Source organism: Stenella coeruleoalba (genome assembly GCF_951394435.1).
Source record: "Stenella coeruleoalba genome assembly, chromosome: 8".
NCBI lineage: Eukaryota > Metazoa > Chordata > Mammalia > Artiodactyla > Delphinidae > Stenella > Stenella coeruleoalba.
The window spans coordinates 46,884,175-46,908,085 of NC_137154.1; the positions used below are offsets into that span (position 1 = coordinate 46,884,175).

General features: G+C 44.4%; 1 protein-coding gene across 15 annotated transcripts in view; it reads left to right on the forward strand.

The window, feature by feature from the left end:
• RIC3 (RIC3 acetylcholine receptor chaperone) overlaps positions 1–23,904 on the forward strand; it is an 82,784-nt gene extending 58,880 nt beyond the window's left edge. Inside the window, exons 5-8 of one of the 15 annotated variants that reach the window (XR_013829342.1) lie at positions 8,582–8,730; positions 14,582–17,976; positions 18,394–18,452; positions 19,362–23,904. Coding sequence is in view for 6 of the 15 variants with exons in the window: in XM_079928729.1 (XP_079784855.1) it covers positions 8,582–8,730; positions 14,582–15,036 (604 nt within the window). In the remaining 9 variants the exon portion in view is untranslated. Of the gene's footprint in view, positions 1–1,087; positions 3,768–3,826; positions 3,908–8,538; positions 8,731–14,581 lie in introns of those variants that run through there. The other 14 variants (XR_013829343.1, XR_013829339.1, XR_013829340.1 and 11 more) reach the window with 14 other exon arrangements.
• The last annotated feature ends 7 nt before the right edge of the window (positions 23,905–23,911 follow it).

The following is a 23,911-nucleotide window of genomic DNA, read 5'->3' on the forward strand; positions in this document are numbered from 1 at the left end:
ACAGGGCTGGCTGAGGATCCGAAAAGGTGGCTTCAGGGGGTTGATGGAGGTGGGCATCAACTAAGAAAACGTGGGTGTAGGAAGGCCAGGGAGGAGAAACCAGAATGTGAGGTTGAGAACAAAGAGGGATTCGGTCCGCGCTAGGCCTTCTGACAAGAATGGAGGAAGCACTGGGGGTGAGCGGCAAAATCCCGTGCAGGAGGATGTACTGAAAGGTCCCTACTATAGCCCCGTGGGCTCAGTGTGGTGTCTTTGCCCCAGAAAACTGCTCTACCTTAGCCTCTTCTGTTGGCCATCCTTGTGCTGCTAGTGCCCCACACTGCTTCCCCTGCTTCCTGGCTCCTGCCTTGCCCATCTTTGGCCAGATAGCAGAAGAGTAAACATCCTCGAATTGAAGTCCCTTGGCTTGGCTTTTCCCTGCAAAGTCTACCTTGCTGCTGAAATGACATTCATGAGGGTGAACCTTGCCTATCTGGGCCCATGACCGTTGACCTTCTTTTGGCCCAGAAAGCAGAGTGACTATCGGGACTTCTCCAGAGTGGTAGAGATAGGTGTACATATCTATACGTGAGTATATCTCTGTGAGTGGATCATACTATTTGGCATTACTGAGCACTTGCTAAGAACAAAGCTCTAAGCTAATGCTTTATATACATTATCTAATGTTTGACTGTTTTGTATGAGTGTGACTAAACCAATTTGTGCAGCTATACTTTTCTGGCATTTTCTGCCCTTATCCTGTACCATTCACAGTCTGGGTGGGGAAGTACCAGACTTCTATAGACCCTTGTGCCTCAGAAAATATCTGTACCCTATCCCTGGTCTATTTGAAGCACTAGGCCACACCTAAGTGTCAGGAAAACTATAGGTGAGTATCTGTGGGCAGGGCCTCCCACCTGGGAGATCCAACCCTGGGCTTTGGGCTAAGAAACCATGTGAAGATATTTTCTCACTATTCTTCACTGCTATTCAGACTCCCTTAGCTCAAACCAGATGACCCCACCACGCATACCATTTGTCCATTGCCGAAGCCAGGGGTGCAGTACTGTGACCCCTAACTGCTGTCTGTCCTCCTTGTGCCAGCTAGGGTTGCTGCTCCACGTTTTATGTGCGAAGGCAGAGGAGTTGCGTGCCACGACCGCCGCTGGAGCTGCGCCATCTCATTGTTTCTGGGACAGCGGGTCCTAGCTCAGGTTATATATTCCTAGTAAGTTGCTGGAGCATGGGCTCTTTGAGAACATGCTGAGGCCACTGCCACATGGCAATGATTGTGTAGAATATTTTCCACAGTACCTCTCAGGAACCAGGGAGCAGCTCTCCTTCCCCTCAAGAGAGCATAGCTTGTGTCTCTCTTTCCCAGATGTCTCATTTTCCAGTCTGTAAGGAGGTGACCTTCTCTCTGAAACTCCTTAATCTAAAACCTTTTATCCTTACAGGTAGGCCCTATGGGACTTCCACCTTCAAAACTGCAAGGGCTAGGTAGCTGCATGTTTTACATTCTTTTCCTTTTTATACTTAAAGCCTTTAACCTTAGTTTCTGTGGCATTTGTTCCTTTACAAGTCTGTGCTTCTAGGATTATTAGAAGAGCCCAAAATACCCCAGTATTTTTTTTTGTCAGATAAGATTTTATCACATTGCCAGGCTTCTGGAGGTCAAGGAGAGGATTTAAGACAAAGAAGGCTTGTTCCTTTGCAGCCTTCTAAGTCCTTTTATATAATATCACTCCATAACTGTAAGATTTTGCTTAAAATTCCCAAAATATGCTCTTTCTGATACTTCATCTTAATGCTTATGTAAGCATCAAGATATGGGAAAGGTTTTTAATACTAACAAAACTTTTCAGACAGCTTTCACCTGTGAGCGATATAAGTCTGCACACATTTTTAAATAATTAAGCCTCCCGGAAGGTTGGTATTGTGCCATGTTATGTCTGACATTAAGCAGACTCTCTAGCCCAAGGACACAAAGACTAAGGAAAGGATCTAGGAATCCGCATCAAGGTGTCCTCATTTTTGTCCTTGTGATCAGTGAAAGTTCCTTCCTGGAGCAGCACGTCCCACTATAACTATTTACCTAGAAGCATGGAATGGCCCAAGAGGAGAAGTGAGGGTACAGCCTCGGGCAGCAAACACCTTGGCAGGCACGTTGAGCATTGTGTGGGATCACAGATTTCTGGCAGGCGTTGTGGGGGTGTAAAGTCTGAGGACAGGCTTAGTCTCTCTTGTTCACTGTGTTCACATAGTAGGTACTAAGTAAATACCATTGGAAAAGAGTAGATATTCACTTTTGGTGCAAGCATCTGTACTTATTACCATGATAGAAGAGTGAATCATGGCCATTCCCTGTTGAGATCCTTCTCTTCATTTGCTGACCTCTATATTCAGGGTCCTACTGGCCATGTCTCATAGATAGCTACTCTTATCCTCATCAAACAGTAAATGTCCCCTGAGTGAATGAACATCCAAAGTGGAACTCATCATCTACCCCCAGATGAACCTATTCTACCTTTAATGTTCCCCATCTCAGCAAATGGCTCCTCCATCTACTTAGTTGCCCAAAGCAGAAATTAGATGTCATCTTTGATTCACCTTTTCCTTCACTTCCCATATCTCATTAATCACCATGTCTTGTCATTTCTTCCTAATTAATAAGTCTGTCTCCCTGTAAAACACTCTAAACTCTACTAGGGCAGGGATTATCCTTCTTATTCCCAGAGCCTAGCACAAGCCAGTAGTAGGCTTTAGAAAAGTATTAATTGAAATGGAAGAATGAGTAAGTGAGTGAGTAGAGAATGCCTTTATTTTTGACATAGGTCAGAACTGTCTCATGTGGTTTCTTTTCCTCTAATTTGCCTCCTTTCAATTCACTTTCTGCTTTCCAAACCAGTGGATTACGTCTTTTGTTTTAACCCTTCAGTAGGTCCCTGTTGCTCTTGATAAAGAGTAGAATCTTTAACATAACTTACATGGTCCTAGGTGACGTGGCTCTGCATACCTCAATTGCTTTATCTTTCTCCGTTACTCTCTCTCTCTGTGTCTGTGGTCCAGCTGCACTGCTTGCTGTTCCTCTGAAGTACCTGGGCACTTCCACTTCTAAGATTTTGCATATACTTTTTTCCTTTGCTTGGATGTTGCCCCCGACCGCCTCCCCACACACACTTGTTTTAACTCTTGCTTGTCTTAGAGGTCTCAACTTGGACATCATTTCCTCTGAGAGTCTTTCCCTGAACCCACAACTTGGTTAGGTGTTCCTCCCATATCCTCCCTTGGCCACCTCTGTTTGCTGGATAATGTAAGCATCGTATTACTTCCTTATCTTCTGTTAACTTTTCTGTCTTCCCTAATGCCCTGTAACCTTATTGAGGACAGGGAATTTTCATTGTTCAAACTTGCATTCCTAGAGCTGGCTCATTGTTCAAATTTCGTTCCTAGTGCTGGCACATCGACAGTGTCTGTACATGTTGAAAGAATGAATGAGGTAGATGTAAAGAAAGTAGTTTAAAGCAGGCATTTTCAGCAATAATAAGAATATCTTTGGTACCTATTTTGATTCGTTCTGCACAGCCCTCTATGGTTGTCAGTAGCAATTATTTTCTCTTTAAGGAACTGCATCTCAGAGAGAAAAAGTGTGCTCTGGGAACGTGTATTAGTTTTCTGTGGCTGCTATAACAAATTATCCCGAACTTAATGTCTTAAAACAATACACGTTGTTATCTTATAGGTCTGTATGTTAGAAGTCCTACACTGGGCTAAAATCAAGGTGTTTGCCAGACTACGTTCCCTTCTGGAGGCTCCAGGGTAAAATCTGTTTCCTTGCCTTTTTCAGATTTTAGAAGCTGCCCACATTCCTTGGCTCATGGACCCTTTCCTCCACTTTCAAAGCCAGCAACAGTGGGTTGAGACTTTCGTACGTTACATTATTACTTTGGCCTCTTCCGCCTCCCCCTTCTACTTTTAAGGACCCTCATAAATACATTGTGTCCTCCCAGATAATCCAGGATAATCTGTTTTAAGGCCAGCTGATTTGCAACCTTTATTCCATTTGCAACCTGAAGTCCCCTTATGTATAAGGTAACATCATTATAGGTTCCAGGGACTAGGATGTGGACATATTTGGGGGGTGGTGAGGAGACATTATTCTGCCTACCACAGAAGGTCTCAAGAAAAAGAGAGAATTTAAATAAGCCTTACAGGATGGAAGGATTCCCTCTGGCAGAGTTGGGGGAAGAATGTTCCAGAGGGAGAGGGTGGCACAAGCAGCAAACAAGGTGAGAGGTCAGGCACGTTTTTTGGAATAGCAAGTAGTTCGAAGTAACGGGAGTAGGGTACACCAGGGCTGTGGTAAATGGTTAGGGAGGTAACTCATGGGAGAAAGAACTAGAAAAGTAAACTGGGGGCAGACTGGAAGGCCCTGGACGGTAGGCTGAGAAGTTGGCATTTATTGTCTTTACAGTGGAGGGCCTCTGGCGGCTTTTGAAAAGAAATGGCATCATCTGCTGTGCTTTAGAAAAATAACTCATGTCTAGGGTGGCTGTATGCTAGGACATTGAAAAGGGTCTAGTCTAGGGTGGCTGTATGCTAGGACATTGAAAAGGGTCTAGTCTAGGGTGGCTGTATGCTAGGACATTGAAAAGGGTCTAGTCTAGGGTGGCTGTATGCTAGGACATTGAAAAGGGTCTAGTCTAGGGTGGCTGTATGCTAGGACATTGAAAAGGGTCTAGTCTAGGGTGGCTGTATGCTAGGATGTTGAAAAGGTTCTAGTCTAGGGTGGCTGTATGCTAGGATATTGAAAAGGTTCTAGCAAAAGTGATGCATAGGCCAGTGAGAGGAGAAAAGAGGTGGGGGGCAGATTAAGGGGACTTCAAGGAGGAAAAGAGAATCGCAGGCTGTATCAGGATTCCTTGGTTTCAGGCAGACAACTCTGGGTAGCAAAAACTTGTTTTTTGGGGGGTGCGGCCGAATTTATTGGAAGAGTATGGGGTCGCTTACAGTATCAAAAGAATAGCTGAAGATCTAAGTTTCAGGAAGAATGGGAACCAGAGCAGCTGTCGGGATTTAGGAGCAGGAGCAAATAGACAGTCTCTTCAAGGACTGCTGCCGGGATGAATTAACATGAAAAATTTTCAGTTCAGGCTTCGCTGTGTTCAAGATCCAGTTTTAGGAGAAAGTGTAGTTGGCCCAACTGTATATATCACTGAATCAGTCACTGCAGCCAAGGGGATGGAGTGTGATGATAGGCCGTGGGCCACGTGGCCACTGTAGAAGGAGAAGTGAGGGGATGGGTGGCTTCAGCCTCTGCACTGTGAGCAGAAGAGGGATTGGTTTTCCAAAGGCAGACTGACTAGATAAGAGAAATGAAGGAGAGGAGATGGACGATTTGGAGACTTAACAGCCCAAACTGGGAGGAAGATTACGGCATCAACCAAAATAAAAACACAGAAGAATGAAGATAAGCCTTTGGAGTAGGGATCATGAGTTCAGCTTTGAGTATGGTCGCAGTGCCACCAGGACACCCACGTATGATAAGCAGCAGAACAGAGGACACAAGTCCGGAAGTCACTTGGCTGGGAGCAAGAGGTAAGGGCCATGCGGGAAAGATGAGATCCCCAAATCCTTGAGGCATATAATTACTGTGTGGCAGTCGCCAGCATTCTTTTGCTGGTCTGGTTTCCGTCCTCATCACGAATGGTGTTGGAAGACACTGTTTCATTCTTCTCTCTGTGTTTAACGCTTGGACTCAGAACTTGATGCTTCCTCTGGATTTACAGCAGTAGCATTCAGAAGTCTGAGTTATCTCCCAGCTTGACTTTTTATTTTTCTAGCATCTTGGAATCGGCCATAGCCAACCTCACCTAGCTTACCTGTTCACGCAGCTGCTCACGATCCTGGGCCAACTAGGACGTGGTTTTGAAGCGTGAATTTAAGTTTAACTTTATTATAGTGACAAGGCCTCCAAGTAGAAATGCCCAGGAGGTAACTGGAGTTATGAGACTGGCCTTTGTGTGAAAAGTCAAGATTAGACGTAGAGATTGGGCATCGTCTGTGTAGAGGTGATGGTTTAATCTGTGTAATTGGGTCCGCTTCCTGAGGGCTTGTAGGAGTGGAGAAACAAGAGTCCTAGGATTGAGCCTTCAGGAAAACCATGTTTTAGGATGTGGGAGTAGGAAAGTGAGCCAGGATCAAAGATACAAGGAATGGTTAAATAAGTGGGAGGAATACAAATGCCGAGGGAGGAGGACGTTTCAAGGAGAGGACGGTCCTTAGTACAGAAAAGTCAAGAAGAATGAAATGTGAGAAAAAAGACTTTTGGACTTTAAAGTGGTCATCGGGGAATTCCCTGGGCAGTCCAATGGTTACGACTCTGTGCTTCCACTGCAGGGGGTATGGGTTCAATCCCTGGTCGGTGAACTAAGATCCCACATGCTGCACAGAAAAAAAAAAAAAGTAAAGTGGTCACTGGTCATTGATTTTCACAAGTTTTGGTAAAATGATGGAGTGGAAGCCAGATTTCAGGGAGGTAGAAGACATGGGGACCAATCAAACCAACACATTCATTGAGCACTTAAAATGTTCATGGCACTGTGCCTGTACACTGTGCCTGTTGTGAGCTTATCACTGCCCTCCAGGAGTATCAAACCAAGTTGAGACAATGAGAAATCCATGAAAGTCTTCATTGCAATAAATTCAGAAGATGTAAGGTGGACCACGATTAATTGCCTAATGTATGATATGGACACTGAATACCCCTGAAGACACTCTAGTTTGGAATGCTCTAAGAAAGCTTCTCTTGTCTGTTTCTGCTTCTCTTAGCCTACCCATCCCCCTTTTGTTTAAAGGTTCCGATTTTCCATGAGTTAGGAAACAAAGTTAAGACTGTTTCCTTTAGTAAAAATCAGAATGTACTAAGTACAGTCCAGAGAAGTAACGTGTGCAGCATGTTGTGATAATCACATAGGCTCTTTCAGCTAGGGGTGACCTAGCTGCCCCAGAAGCCTCCCACAAAGTGAGTTGTTGTAACAGTAAGAATTAGGGATTATAGAATACATGAGTAGTTAGGGTGAGTCAGCACTCCTGTACTGATGGGAAGGAGTAAAGCAGCTGTTCAGCTGCATGTAGAACAGACAGGCTTCTTCAGTTCGTGGCTTTGAGGCCATTTATTGTAGAAAAAGTGGAGCTCACGGGGCTTTTGTTTTCCTCCCACTGAGGTCTGTAGAAATGTTGCATCTCCATTTTCCTTAGTTGCCATCTTGATGCTGGCGGGAGAAGCAGTTTTTTCTTCTTCCCTATTAGTCATTAAGGGTAACATAATGTAGGTTAAATGTAAAAAGAAACGTAGGCTCGGGGCTGGACTATTAGAAAGACTGGTGGCACCTCCATGAGGCTGGTACAGAGTGTATCATTTCTTCTTCATGAGTGTTATAGTGACTTCGGGTGCTTTGGGTTTTTACGAGGAGCATAAGTAGCCTCTGCTAAATCCTGCCACTAGGTAAGCTGGTCCCAAAGCAGACAGTTCTCAGTCTTCTGAGTAGGGCCTTGCTTGCCTGCCAGTTCGATGCAGCGCTTCCCTCTCAAAGAGTCACACCATTATCCTTGAGCCTCATCTTACTTGTGTAGACGTTTCCCCAGAGCCACACAGCTAAGTTAGGGGTCACACCCAGGTTTTCTGAACTGTGCAGCTTGAGCACTGTGCGTCAAGAATTGCACCAGGGGCTTCCCCGGTGGCGCAGTGGTTGAGAGTCCGCCTGCCGATGCAGGAGACACGGGTTCGTGCCCCGGTCCGGGAAGATCCCACATGCCGCGCAGCGGCTGGGCCCGTGAGCCATGGCCGCTGAGCCTGCGCGTCCGGAGCCTGTGCTCCGCAACGGGAGAGGCCACAGCAGTGAGAGGCCCGCGTACCGCAAAAAAAAAAAAAAAAGAATTGCACCAGAATGCTGTCAGAAGTCAGGAGACTTTACTTTTAGAACTGACATTAACTAACAGTGTGATGATGTATAGTTTCCCCTCCGTGGGCCTCAGTTTTCCCAATTTCTCTGGTTTCGGTGATTTGTCAGAATGATCCAGCTCTGAAATTTTAGGATATATCTTTATTTCTGCACAAACAGATTCAGCCCGGTAATTCCAGGGTTGGCCTAGTAGCATATTTTTCCCTAGTTGAGGCAAATGGTCCAGCACATTTTCTTTTGTTGACGTTACTTCAGAGAAAAGTGGCTTGTTTGTAAATGGAATAATATAAGTAATGGTGAAATTGCTTGAGATTAGAGAATCAGGGCAGTGAGGTGTAATGAAAGAACACTGAACTGAAGGCTCAGACATCTGGGGTCTTGTCTCAGTATTGACATTAAATCATTCTGGGACCTTGGACAGTCACTTGATCTATTCTGGGCCTTAGTTTCCCCATTTATAAAATCAAAACGTTGAACTGACATCTCTAGTTCCCAGCTATGCAGTTCCAGGATCAGTTCCCAGAGTAATTATCTGTTGCTGTTGAACTTCCTGGAGTCCAGACAGATCACAGTGATGTTTATGTTCCTTGCCTAGGAGTATTTACCACTAACTGGCCGGATTGTCTGCTGTTTCTAAGCAGAGCACAGGCCGTGACTTCTGACCAAGAAAAACGATTGCTGCATCAGCTCCGAGAAATCACCAGGGTCATGAAAGAAGGAAAATTCATTGACAGACCCACTCCAGAGAAAGAAGCTGAGGAGGCCCCTTACATGGAGGACTGGGAAGGTAAACAGTGTCTTCTTATCTCTTTGTTAACCATCAGCCCAGAAAAGAGATCTTACAAAATTTTTAAAAGTCAGCTTTATTACGGAGGTATCATGTAGATACAATACAGTTCACCAATTTTAAGTGTGTAGTTGGATAAGTTTTGACAAATGTGTAGTTATATAATCATACCATAGTGATGATTTAGTCATGCTATTTCCATCATCTCAGAACGTTCCCACCCACTTTGCTGCTAATCCCCTCCCGCTCTGGCAACAGCTGAACTGCTTTCTGTCCCTAGAGTTTTACCTTTTCTATATAAATGGATCATACTGCACGTGCTCTTTTGTTTCTGGCTTTGTTGATTTAGCATAACGCTTTTGAGCCTCATGTGTTGAGTGTATTAGTAGTTCTCGCTCTCTTTCAATTGCTGAGTAGTGTTCTGTTGTCTGGATATAGTTTGTTTCTCCATTCACCAGTTCAGGAACATTTGGGTGCCAGCTTTGAGCTATTATGAAGCAATCTACTATGAACTTTTGTGTACGTGTTTTTGTTGGAACATATATTTGTGTATATATCTAGGAATGATGTTTTGGCGTTTTATACATGTATGTTCAACTTTGTTAGAAACTGTCAATCTGCTTTCCAGAGTGGCTCTGCCATTTTGCCTTCCCACTGGAAATGTATGAGAATCACAGTCCTCCACATCCCTGGTAACACTTGGAATCATCAGTCTTTTTAATTTTAGCTATTCAAGTGAGTGTATAATGGTATCTAGCTTGTGACTTTAGTATGCATTTCCCCAGTGACTAATGATGTTGAACATTTTTTCACACACTTATTTGCCATCTGTATATCTTTGGTGAAGTTTGTTCACATTGTTTGCCACTTTCTTTATTGAGCTGGTTGTGTTCTAGTTGCAAGGGTTCCTTCTATAGTCTGGATATAAGTTGTCAGTTATGAATTTTGCAAATATTTTCTCCTAGTCTGTGGCTTGCCTTTTTATTTTCTTAGTGACATCTTTTCAAAGAAGAGAAGTTTTTTTCATTTTGATGAAGTCCAGTTTATCATTTTCTCTTTTATGACTCACTTTCATTGTGTGCGTTTAAGAAATCTTTGCCTAACTCAAAGTTTGCCTAACTCTTCTGTTTTCTTCTAGAAATTGTATGGTTTTAGCTCTTACATTTAGGCCTGTGATCTATTTTTAGTTATTTATATATGGTGTGAGGTATCAGGACTGAGGTTAATATTTTTCCATATTGATACCCTATTGTTCCAGTTTATTTTGTTACATTTAATTACCTTGGTGTGTTGGTTGGAAATCAACCAACCCTTCCCCTTTTGGAAAATGGAAAATCATTTGCCCATGTATGTGTGAGTGTATTCTGGACTTACTATTTTTTTTTTATAAATTTATTTATTTATTTTTGGCTGCATTGGGTCTTCGTTGCTGCGCGCGGGCTTTCTCTAGTTGTGGCGAGCAGGAGCCACTCTTCATTGCAGTGCATGGGCTTCTCATTGCGGTGGCTTCCCCTGTTGCGGAACATGGGCTCTAGGCGCGCGGGCTTCAGTAGTTGTGGCACACGGGCTCAGTAGTTGTGGCTCACAGGCTCTAGAGCGCAGGCTCAGCAGTTGTGGCACACGGGCTTAGTTGCTCCACAGCATGTGGGATCTTCCCGGGCCAGGGCTTGAACCCATGTCCCCTGCATTGGCAGGCGTATTCTTAACCACTGCGCCACCAGGGAAGCCCCTGGACTTACTGTTTCACTGATCTATGTGTCTATACTTAACACCAGTGCCATAATGTCTTTATCACTGTGTCTTTATATTGTCTTGAAGTCAGGTAGCCCAAGTTCTTCAACTATGTTTTTTTCCAAAATTATTTTGGTAATTCTAGGCACTTCACATTTTCATATAAATTTAGAATCAGTGTGTCGCTTTCTACAAAAAAAAAAGCCTGATGGGATTTTAATTGGCAAGAAGTTGGATTCACTCTTACGCTGCTGGTGGGGATGTAAAATACACCCACACTGGAAAAAAGTTTGGCAGTTTCCTAAAATACTAAATACGTAGCTACTACACAGCCTTGCAGTTGTACCTCTGGACAGTTATCCCAGGGAAATGGAAAGTTTTATGTTTAGATAAAGCTTGTACGTAAATATTTATAGCAGCTTTATTTGTCATAGCCCCAAAGTGCAAACAACCCAAACGTCCTTCAACAGGTGAAGTTGAAGTTAAACACTGTGTTGGTACGTACATACTGTGAAGTACTACTCAGCAGTAAAAAGGAATGGACTGTTGATACATGCAGCAACTTGCATGAATTTCCAGATGACTATGCTGAATGAAAAAAAGCTAGTTCCAAAAGGTTATATAATGTGTTTCTATTTATATAACATTCTTGAAATGGCAAAATGATAGAAATGGAGAACAAACTAGTAGGTGCCAGAGGTTAAGGAGGGAGTGGGAGCAGGAGGGAATGGGTGTGGCCAGAAAAGGGCGACATAAGGGATCCTTGTGGTGATAGAAAACCTCTGTATATTGACTGTATCAGTATTAATATCCTTGTTGTGATATTGTAGCATATAGTTTTGCAAGGTGTTACCATTAGAAGAAACTAGGTAAAGGGTACATGGGATTTCTGTATTATTTCTTATAACCAGATGTGAATCTACGATTAACACAAAATAAAAAATTAGTTTAGAAAAACAATGCAAGAAAGTATAAGGGAAAGGATAGTGTTTTACATAGTGCACATAAACCTTTTCTGTAGATCAGAGAATGTCATAAAGTTTTCAAAGCCAGCACTAAACTGGAAAAAGATTCGTAACAAATATGACTGATATCAGCAAAGAAGCTGATATCTTTAATATACAAAAAGTTCTACAACTAATTTAGAAAACACTGATATCTGCCTAGATATGCAGTGCACAAAAGAAAACAGTGCAACTGGCTACAAAACAGAAGAAAAATTATTCCATTCTCACTAGTAATCAATGAAATGAAAATTGGAATTCCTTTTTTTCTTGCAAATTGCAAATCTTCATTATATAACCTTGTTCCCAAATAAGGTAAAAAGTTTTTATCATATTTATTTTCTACCTACTGCTTAGGTTTTGTTGAAATTAGGTAGAATTTTAGCTATAAGTGATGTTAGCTTTTACAGCCTTTTCTCTTTTAAGTATTTAACAATGGCATTAAATTTCTAACCACATTATCAATGATTATTTTACATTGATAATTCTTATTGATTTCATTTTTTACCACTTGCGTACAGTATCTTCTTTCTTGAATTTAAATTTTTGATTAATTTTTGTATCTGTCAGAATACTTCCTTAAGTCCCTCCCCCCACAAAAAATTTGAATTTGTACAGATTCATCAGCATATGTCTCCGTATGGATTTTTCAAGGTATTTTTACCTAGCATTTATCCATCTTAAGACTTGAGTTATTTTTTCAAGTAAAGAATATTTTCTTTTAATTTTATTGCTTCCATTTAACCTGTTTTGCCCTCTCATTGTAGAATTCTAGTAATTCTGAGATTCGATCTTGGATGGGTCTTCTGTGCAGCTTATCTTTTTTCTCATGATTTCCATTTCTTTGCCATATTTATCTTTGTCCTGGGAGAATTCCTCACCTTGAACTTCTACTATATTAATTTGGTTCTCAGTCATGTTTATTTCAACCTACTCTTTTCTTCCTCTATTAAGTTTAAATTTTTTTTTGTAATGATGAGTTTCTCACAGCTCTCTATTACATTGTGTTTGCTCCCTTTTTTATATTGAAGCCTGGTTGGTTTTATACATTCAATAACCTGTTGAATATTACCGGGAACATCAATTATAAGCTGATTGACATTAACTCTTGTTTCCTGCATTGACTTTTTTCAGGGGCTATTTACATAGTTTGCTTAGTTTGGTTCCTGTTGTGAGCTGCTGATTTCCTCGTAGGACCAGTGAGTTTTTGTTGCTTGCTCATGTTTCTAATGAAGTTTTGGGTAACCAGTGCCTTGGCTGATACGGGCTACCTAAGTAGTTATGTGAGTCACTATTTGATTCTCCTCAGCAGGCTTCCCCCTCGTAAACCAAAGCAGATAGTCATGGAATTCCAACGGCAAGCTTTGTTCCTGGTGGGGACAAGGCAGGAACATGCCAGAGGATGGACTTCTCTTAGGCATGCAGTGGCTAGGAGCTAACTAGCAAATGGACTTCCCCAGCCTCTGCCTTTGACCAAGGAGACTGTGAGGGCCTTGGGTAGCAAAGCTCCAGTTTACCTATGAGCCTGGGAACTAAGACTGCATTGGCCAGATTCTTGACATACTACTGTTAGTGCTGGTGAGGATGTGATAAGATGGACAGTTTTTTACATCACTGGTAGGACTAAAATTTATACCATTCTTCTGGCAAGTAATTTGGCAGAGTGTAAAAAAAGGCTTTTAAAATGTCCATTCCCTTTGGTCTAGTTTTCATATTTCTAAAAGTCTATCTTAAAGAAATAGGGAAGTGGACATAGATTTATATTCAGGGATCTTAACTAATATGAAACTTATAATGGAAAATTGGAAAGAATCTAAATGTCTTATAGAAGAGGCATGGTAAATCATGTCAGTTACGTAGCTGTATGATGGAATACTTTGCAGCCAACTTTAAAATGCCTAATAACATGGAGAAGGGCTCACGATACAATGTTGAATGAAAAAAATCTGGGTACAACATTTTATATACAGTATGATCCCTCTTTGTTAAAAAAAAGAGAAAGATATATGTTTATATATGATAAAAAGGCCACAGGTAACACAACACATTGTTGTCAGTGGTGGGATTCTAGGTGATTTGTGTTTTCTTTTTAAAACTTGTCTGTGGTTTTCATATTTTCTACAACTGAGTCTGTGTGACTGTTTTTTCCTCCTAATTATAAACGTTGTAAAAATGTCTCTCCACACTCTACATGGCACCAAAAAAGACCCCTGCTTTTCAGAATTTGTAGGCAAAAAGATGGTTTATGTCAGGGTTCAATTTGCCAATTATCATAATGTGCAAATGGATTTCAAATCCTCCAGCTTTCCCATTGTGCGCCGAGCATGGCTGCTGTTGCCAGCACTGGCATATGAGCTCCAGCACGGCCCATCTGCTGCTTAGGCGCGGCTTGGCTGACACAGATGTATTTCATTTTGTTCTTCAATTTGGCAACATTTTCTCTTTTCTCATTATCATTGCTGGGATTCATTTTGTTTACCGGTTTGTTGTTTTCTTTTGTTCCCTTTTGTGAAGAGGAAGAAGCCAACAATGGAAATTCTGCCTTCTGAAAATGCAGTCCTTGTCCTTCGGGATCTTGGACATATATTGCTAAAATGCTCTCTCTTTCTGACACTTGCAAGCCATTTCAATTGTTTTGATTAGCAGAAGGCTTTGTCGTGTATTTTTCAAAGAGCTCAGCATTCCTTTCCTCCTCCCTCCTCCCCCCCCTCCCGGGAAGATTTGGAAATGGTTCCAAGTAGAAATTATAAACATTAGCCTTGAGCTATGCTCTCTCCATCTGGTGTTTGGTACATTTTTTTTAAACTGAGGTTCATGTTGTTTGTTTAATCTTCATCACTACTGCAGAAGCTTGAGGAGTGAGACTTAACACTCTGCCCCAAGCACCCTGCACTTAAGAAGGGATTTTCAACTGAATTGATTTGTATTTCAAAGAGCTGGGGGACAGTCAGCCAGATCGCCAAGAATTTGCTCAAGTGAAACTTGAGAACCGTTAGAATCTTCTTAGAGACTTCTTGAATGGATTTGTTGGGATAGGATGGCTGCTGCTTGAGAAGCCTGACACTTTATTTGGAAGAGACATTCTTTGTAAGACTTTGTACTGCTTTTTTCTCTAGGTTACCCGGAAGAGACCTATCCAATTTATGACCTTTCAGATTGCATCAAGCGTAGGCAAGAAACAATCCTGGTGGATTACCCTGACCCAGAAGAGCCCTCTGCCGAGGAAATAGCTGAAAGAATGGGAGTGATAGAAGACGAAGGATCAGGCCATTTGGGGTGGGAAATGCCTACTGACCCCAGAGCTCAGGAAGATAATTCTGTTACCTCATGTGACCCAGAGGCAGAAACATGTTCCCGCTGTTTTCATGAAGAAGAGGATCCCGCTGTCGTGGCAGAGAATGCTGGATTTGGTGCAGACAGTTACCGTGAGCAAGAGGAGACCACCGAAGAAATGTGGCCCCGCGACTTGAGAGATGAAGGGCCAGGCGTCGCTGCTGATAGAGCAGAGGCAGGGGGCATGCTGAGGAAGCGGGACCCCCACCGTTTAGAGTACAGACAGCCAGTTTGGTGAGGTGCCCATTACTCTAGTCCCAAGGTGACCTTTCTCTCCTCTCTGATTTCAACCTTGGCCCTGTGCCCTGTGTTTCATTCTCTGTGTTTAAATATCATAGACAGGCCACTGCCATGGATATCATGTGTCCTTCCTGGTGCTTACACACCTGTCACCTGTAAAACATCACAGTAATCAGTATGAACACAAGAGAGCTTCCCTCTCTCTCTTCCTGCCTTTCCTCCGTCAGAGAGTTGATCCACTGAGTAATTTTCTATATATTGTGATTACAGATGGGACCACTCAGGGCAGAGGTCTGACTCTTCGTGTTAGGAGTAACAGATGGTTTACCTGTGAACAAACATCAGATTATACATGATGAGGACTTAAGGTTGTAAGAGTGAAGATTTCAGAGTCCAAAATACCTTATTCTGTGGGCCTTGAGCAGGTTAGTAGTCCACTGAGCTCAAGAAGAAAACCTTCTGTTAGTGGGGATGGTGGGGCCAGAGCAGGGTAAGACTCTGCTGTCTGAACTGAAGCCCCTTTCTCACAGCAAGGCCCTTTTTAGGGGCACCCAGGCTGCCTCAGATCTCCACTTTTCTCCAGAGTACAAGACTCCCACTGACCTGAGAATGAACCTAGAGGCTTATTGGGGGATGGTTTTGCTCTACTATTGCCTGGATCTCTAGCTTCCTTTATCCCTGTTCTGCTTAACAGAACTGCCAAATGCATAAGTACCTTTGTACCTCTGGTCTTCAGTGGCCAGAGGAAACTTGAGTTAGAGACTTTAGTCCTTGCCCTGCAGAGCCAAGGTTTGAGGCTTCAGGAAAGCCTGCCGAAGGGTGGTGGTCCTGCCGTGAGATGCTCAGAAGGCCAGGGAGCCGGTGATGGGGAGAGAACCCATGCGCTTATAGGCAGTCCTTGCTTAGATGCTGTTTCTGAATGTTGTACCCTCTGGGAAGTTTGTTCTCACAACAAATTCAATTGAAACAGAAGCGAGGAGGACTGAGCCTATAGACCAAGTGCCAGCCCAGCAGGGAAGCTGCAGGGACCCAATGCAGCAGTGCCCGGGAAGAGACCATTTGGAAGAGACCATTTGTTCCATATGTGGATGTCTGAGTCTGTTGAGAAAGCTGGGCAAAGTAGGAGGTCGGTTAGGACTGGGAGGACTGTGACCAAACCAAAAGCCTATCTCTGAGCTGCGATCTGTCACGCGTCTCCTTGAGGTAAGATGTATTCTGTCTAGTGAGGATGAGTGAATTCAGTTTACAGGTAAGACCTAAGAGTTTAAAGAGGACACATTCCTGAGGATATTCCCAGTCATGAAATGCAGAAGACTTGAAAATTAAGAAATCATGTAAAGGTAGACTTGGCTTTTAGAGTTCCATTGTGCCTGGCATGAGCAAGCGGCCAGGAAGATAGTTTAATCACTGTTAAATCACATAAGCATACACACTGCTGTCACAGGTACAGGATTGTATTAAGATAACGTATCAGCTACTGCTGTGAATTTGTTAGTTAATGACTACAGAGAAAAGTCACTGAAGACTGAGTCTATAGAAAGCATATTGTCTCTATCTCTGTGTGGAACATTTGATTCACTTGTAAAGAATACAGTTTAAAATGTACTGAAAACAGTCTAGATGTAACGTAATGCTGAAGGTAAAAAATAATGTAGGTGCTCTTTACTGTTTCGATAAATTAGTTTTCGTGTTGTTTCTCTTCATTCACAATGAGGGGTTGATTTATGAGAAGAGTTCTGGGAGCCTGTTTCGAGTTTCTTTTTTGCCTTAGGATATGATTCCCTTATTAGAGGTATGTATTTGTTTCCTTCTAGCTTATTCACTCATTTATTCATTCAGCAGACACTGCTCAGAGCTAGGCAGTGGGAACAGAAGGCTCAATTCCTACCTTTAAAAAAACTCAGTTGAATGTGGGAGCCATATCCAATTTATTTTTAAAAATGAACTGTGAACTATAAAAGGGCTCAAGATCGAGAATTCTGCAGGCAGAGAAATGTTGGTCACAATTCCATCCTTGCCTATTCTAGTTGTAGAATCTGGCCAGTTCCTTAACCCCAAGAACCTTGGCTTTCTCACTCTAAAGCTGGCGGGTCAAAGTCCAGGTCTCACAGGGTAGTTATGAGGATTAAATGAAATCATCAGTGCCTATAAAACAGCACTATCCTATCTCATACAGGATAACCACTCAATAAGCGGTAGCCACTTTACTTTTATTGTACAAGGTTTTATGCTGTATTTGAGATACGGACCCAAATCTATAGGAGCACCAAAAAAGATCATTTTTGCTAAAGTACTTCAAGAAACTTCACAGAGGAGGTGGGTCTTGAGGGATGCTAAGGACTCCAGCTGTGCAAGGAAGAGAAAGGACATTCTTGGCAGAAAGGGTGGTGTTAGAGCAGTGGGGTGTGAAAGTAAAAGGACGAAGTTCAGGTATTTTGATGAGGCTGGTATGTAAGGTGTCACATAACCAACTCTTTTTTGGAATGTTAATCTTTGGGGGAAATTGGCTTACAGAAACAGTTCCTGCTGGAAGTACTAAGACCTCATGATAGCTCTTGCTGCCATGGTTCTTGGTGGGTTTGTATAGCAGGAATATATTTATGTATTTATATTTCAAAAATTTTAATGTACTTCTCAATAATTTCAGATTAGGCAGTCCTTTTTGGATTTTTCAGAATTATGTTATTCTTCAGGGATGACAATTATATTTGTATATACAATCCAGGAGGACCAGAAGCATGGGACTGGCTTTTGTTGTCATGCCTGCTGTCTCTTTCCTCCTGGTCTTCATTTCTCCAGAACTGATCTGGGCTGAGTCCCCTGGCACTAGGTCTGCAGTGACTTTTAGGCACCGTGGCAGAGCACAGTCATACCTCTGGGGGCAGATAGTTGGCCCAGGAAACAACTGCATCACTTGGGACCATGCTTGGTAAATCAGGTGGGTGATCCGGCCAGGAGATCCCCTTTCCTGGTCAGAATAAGAGCACAAGGAGAGTACATCCTTAGTTCCAGGACTAGTGCTATGTGAGCTCAGGAGCCAGGCCCAGAGAGCTGCATAGAGGAGTGCGGGCACGTTTGGCCTCTAGAAGAGATGCCTTGTGAGGACCCCACTCTCTGCACCCTCTATGGCCTGGATGATCCAATGACTTATGGTCCAGTCTGGGACACTTTGGGAAAAGGGAGCTTTAATTATGCCAGGATAATAGCTGTAAACTAGGACTTGGGAAAAGGGAGCTTTAATTACGCCAGGATAATAGCTGTAAACTAGGACTCTCCATGGACCCTGTCCAGGGCTAATTTACGAGATTTGTCTTTAACCTGACCACTAAACAACGAAAATCTCTTTCCTTTTTAGTAGTTCCCTGCAAATGTTATTTCCCAGAGGCAGAGCCAAGGAGAGAGGCCACAGTTCAGGTAGGAAATGCTGTTGACCACAAAAAACTCCAAATCTGGGGTAATAAATAAACCAACCCTACTTACTACCACACTCTTAAGATTCCCTCAACCCAGACTATTTAGGTACCAAAGGAAAATCTAATACTTCAGCTACCCAGCAATGAGAAAAACGTGAAGTATCACAGACTTTGCCTTGACCATTTTCACACAAGTGTTTCTAAAATGTACCTAACCTTGTTTTTCCTTTCCCATTTTCTTATACAAAGTAAATAGGCCAAATTTCTCCTTTTTCTTGATTACTCCTAAACTTCTCTAAGCACCAGTTTCCTCACTTATGCACTGGGAATAATCCCCCCTCGCAATGCTGTGTGTAGTGTCTGTCCAGGGTGTAGCCTGTGCTAGGTGCTCACGCCAGTGCCATCAGCAGCGTCACACTCTGTCATCAGGTCCTGTGCTGCTGGGCTGTCGCCCTTGACACCCTCCAAGGCTACCCTGACTGCTGGGAATGGCCCAGAGCACAGGTCCTGCAATCTCTGGGTGACTTCAGTTTTGACCTCCTCCCTCAGGATCAGACCCATAGCCTTCCTGTCTGCTTCCAGCCACAACTGCAGCCTCCCTTGCTGTTGGCTTCAGATCTGCCACAGGCCGAAAAGAAAATTCCCAAGTGTGTAGTGTGTCCAAGTCCTGTTTAAACAGGTTAGGCTGCTCTGCATAGGGCTAGAGGAACCCAGTGGCTGGGTCTTCATGTTATTTCTACCACTTGGGCCTTTCTCACCTTTTTTCAGCTCTATGGCCCTGTTTTTGTTTGTACGGGGCAGGCCCACAGGGGTTTACTTAGGAAGCAGCAGCCCATTCTTCCAGCTGGCACAGCTGACCCTGCAGAGGATGCTCTAACTTAAGTACCTTCTGTCCTTACCCTTCTTCTAGCCCATCCAGCCTCTGCGTGTGTGGTTCTGACCATCCTTAAACTTGACGAGCACGGCCAGAGGGAAGACAGTTTCCACCCATATGTGATGGTTTCTAAACAAGCTATGATCCCCTTGTTACCACCACCTCCTGCCCACCCCTGAGGCTCTTAGGACAGAAGGAATGAATGATGTAGAAAAAAACTTTTAGGTAAGAAACATGTCTTTTTCTTTTATAGGGGGAAAAAAGTGCACAGCAGTGTTGAAACAGGTCAAGTTTAATTTGTTGATATATGGTTTGTGGTCTGTACTTAGACAAACACTAAGTTCTACAACATACATAATGTCAACATGGGAAAATACCAACTTTGTCATTGCACATACCAGTAAATAAATACATTTGCTCCAGAATACCAAAGAGTTTATTCAAAAAGTCACTTAATAAAAGCACAGTTTTGCAAGTTTGTCTAAAACTTGATGATTTTGAACAAAAATAAAATGTCTGACCACTCCAAAATAGGAAAAGACAATCTTGTGCAAATAGACATACACATTCTAGGCATTATGAAAACTGGCTAAATGTATGCTCCCAACAAGGGAATTGTCACCATCCTAAGTCCCCTTAGTCACCAAATGCAGGATTAAAGAGGCCAGAGTCGGGCTTCCCTTTCTAAGCCACTCTGTTACTCTCTAGGAAATTCTGGATCTTGGCCTCATCTCCAGCTCTGCCTGGACCTTGATAGAGAAGGAGAGAGGGACAACAGAAGAGAAGAGGAAAGGGGTGTGACGTCTTTCTTAGGAAAGAAAAAAGGCACGGTGATGAGCTAGAAAGTGATGAGAGCAAGGATCAACTTTCATTCACCCTGAATCCTACTGCAAGCTGTTGACAGTCCAACCTCCTTATTTCGTAGGTGAGAAAACAGACCTAGAGAAATCACGTGGTTTGCTCAAAACCACATGGTTACTAAGTGCAGTAGTGCTTTCTGTAAGACCAACTTGCCTCTCAACTTGGTTGGAATTCAAAACCCAAACCCGTCCCAAATACTTCTGCTGTACCTTTCCCCCCATATCCTGAGATGACAGAAAATTACAAACAGGAGGTATGGAAGGACAGGTGACCACTAAACTCAAACAAGAGCCCATCCTTTGGCCTGTTCCTGGGGCTGCTAAAGTTCTACAAGCCAGGGCCCAGGGCAGTGTAGGGTCCCAACGCTGGGCCCTGAGTGCAGGGGAGTCAGGCCCCACTCAGTGCTGGGCACCAAACTCATTCAGCTATCTGGAAAAATGTGCCCTGAGGGCTACCTGGCATCCTGAGGTCACAGGGGCATCTCAGCTGGGGTGAAGAATTGTAGAGAGGGGCAGGCTGGTGTTCCCGCAGGAAGGGAAAGCCAGGGACTCCATCTAGGAGATGGAATTTGTGCTTGCATAGCAAAGCCGTGGACACAGCCAGCCCAGCCTCTCCCCTCACTGTAAGGAAAGCACATCACTGTGGCTTGCTAAATTCAGAACTGCCTCTAAATATATAGTAAATTCATTTAGAAGTAAATGCCCCACCATTTCCAGAGCAAAGAACGATGTCTGCGTCTACAATTTTGTTGCCCTTGTCAGTGAAGGAGGTGGGCCCCAAATGTTGTCTTCTAGCCTGTGATTGTCACACTCCCTGGCTTTTAACACCTGTCCTCAGCATGGGTCTGGACCTTACATGCTCGTTCTGCATTAGTGTCACGATTTTTAAGGCACATTCAACTAGAATAAGTTCAAATTCATCCAAAAGCACACATGCAACACACCAATTTCTTCAGGTAATGCAAAGTGGGAACTGAAGAACTAAACTTTTGGGGATGGTGTCTTCCTAATCAGAACCTTGGGAGAAAGAGTTGGTACTTTCCCAAGTATACTTTCTGATCAAAGAGCACGAAATGAACAAAATCCACCGGTGATCATAACTACATCCTTATTCCTTTCCTATTCATCTGTAGAAATATGATTGTAATAGGAAACCTCAATTGATTGTTCACAGATTGCCCTTTGCCCCAAATACACACAGAGACACACAGACAGACACAGAGCACCTTGGAGCCAGAAGGAAAGAAAAGCCAGAATTGGGGAAGAGTTAAGGAAGTGAACTTCACTGCTCTGTAGAACTGTTTGGGGGTGTGGCCCCAGGAGGAGGGAGTTAGAGCTAGGAGCAGTTACAGAGGAGCTGCCTAAGGTCCCAGCTACCCAACACCCTTAGGGACTGCTCCAAGTTCCCTGCCCAACCAAGGACCATCTGGTTAGAGGGTATGAAGGGCAAGAACTCTTCCTGTGGGAGAGGCTGAGCCCAGGTGGCCTCCAGGGGCCCTGGCAGCTTTATGAGTCTTTGGGCCCATGGCTATGAGGCCAGTGGTCAAGGAGAACCAGCATCACCAGGAATGGGGTCTTCAGAACAGACCTCCTTGCGAGGCTGGGGTCTTAAGCAGGTGACTCGAGTACTCTTGCTGGTCACTCAGTGCCCAACAGAGGGTTTTGTTGCTGAGCTACCCTTGTCCATGCCCAGGCTGGGACTCTCAGGCCACATTCCTGACCCTACGAAAACACCTTTCAACCCCCTCCCCTGTGTACTAGAGGAAAAAGCAGGGGACTAGTTTTCCATTGTGCTTCTGATGAATTTTCCACTCTGCCCCAGGATCCCCTCTCTCATGAGGATCCAGAACCAACCTGTTCTACCTTAAAATCACTGACCCAGAGAAACAGCTTGACTAGACTTTAGAGATCATCTACTTTCCATCATTCTAAATGTCAGCAGGTCTCTCTTTTCAAAGTCAAGAAAGGAAGAGCCAAACTGGGACTATGGACAGGAGGACGGCGCGACAGTATTTCATTGGCAAGTGGACCAGCTCCGGTAGAAGGTTCTAGTGCCCTAAAGATGGCCCCAAGTCAAGAGCTGTCCAGAAACTAGACCATGTTAACAAAACCTGGATCATTGGAGGGGCCTCTCACAGAGACATATGCCCCAGGTGTGGGCAGATCCCTGCTAGAACAAGAATGTCTTGCTTTAAGCACTCAACGTAGGAAAACCCAGATTACCAGGAAATGAGAGCATACTACTCCCACTGAAGTCAGAACAACTTCACCTCAGAGCCTTGCTAACATGTTTACTTTTTAAAAAACCGACTTCTATGTAGTCTTTCCAAGCACATCTGCTCTGAAGTGGGGAACAACCCTTGCTTGCTTCCCACTGATTTCCGATCTCCATCTGGGTGAGTAGCCTCTGTCAGGGTAAATGACAAATATGCAAGACTTCCCAAGTTGTCAGAGTAGATGGTACCATCCACGGAGGAGGGCGGCGGAGGGAGAGGTCAGGCGCAGCCCTGAACACCCACAACCCACCCGTCACACCTAGGTAGCAAAATGGACAGCAGCCTTGCTGAGGCCTGCCCTCGGGGAGGAGCCAGGCACAGGCCAGTCACTATCAGACGGACATGCAAAAATCCAGGCAGCTTTCGGCAGGGAACTGCCCAGTTTCCCACTGAACATCCCTAAGTCTCCGGAATCAGGTGCACGGGCATGCGGACTGTGCCCCAGGAAGGTCAGAGAGAGCAGTTTCTTGGGGGATGGTGGGGACAAGGGAGCTGAAACTCCGAACTCTGCCCCTAACCAGCCAGGTGACCCAGGGCAAGTCCTACTTTCTAGATGATCTCTCAGATCTTTTGTGGTTCTGAAACATTTCCTGCTCTCCTTACCCTGTCCCATTCCCAGCTAAGAAGAACCACATACAGTCCCTCAGCAACCACAGCCCAGGCTGACTGCAGTGGGAGCTGAAGCACAGGCGGGAGCTCCAGGCACGCCTACCTGTGTGCAGTCTGGGGCTGGTGTCCTGGGGTTCATGGGGTTTGTGCAGGGACTGCTCAGCAGGGAGCTCCTGGGGAACAGCCCTGTCCCACGTGCCGCCTGTATGCTGAGCCTGCGTCCTGCAGGCCCCATCCTCTATAAGAGATCTGACCTTGGGGGCTGGCCTCCTGCCACCTCTGTGCACACAGAGAAATCAAATGAGCTCAAACCGTAGCCACCAGCCAATTCCCACAGCCACAGCCGGGCCCCTGCAACCCTGGCAAGGTCCTGCCACTCACCTTTCCCCATGCCCGTAACTCTTCCCAGGCCCAGCTGAGGCCTTCTGAAGCTGGAGAACTTTGTGTAGTTGTAAGGGCCAGGCTCGGCTCCCCAGCCCTCTGCTCTGTAAAGTAGGTGTGCCCTAACACTTACACACACACACACTCACTGTGCCCCTCACAGTTGGGCTGAGTGCACGGCCGGGCCCCCGCAGCCCTGCACTGTGCTTCCTCTCCCTCTACACCTCTTCCTGCCTCCCCGGCTGAAGAGGCTGCTCAGCTTGGCAAACGTGACTGCAGCAGGATACCAACCCAAGGGTCGGGGGTGGGGGCGTTGATCTTGGGGCGCAGAAAGAATTCACGCTGGTCCCTTCATATCCCCCACTCCTCTGCCTCAGCATTGGAGACACAGGAGCCAGTACCTGGATGGCTGGGCCCAGGAGCCCACTGAGAGCCAAAGGGTCACCTGGCACGAGGCCTA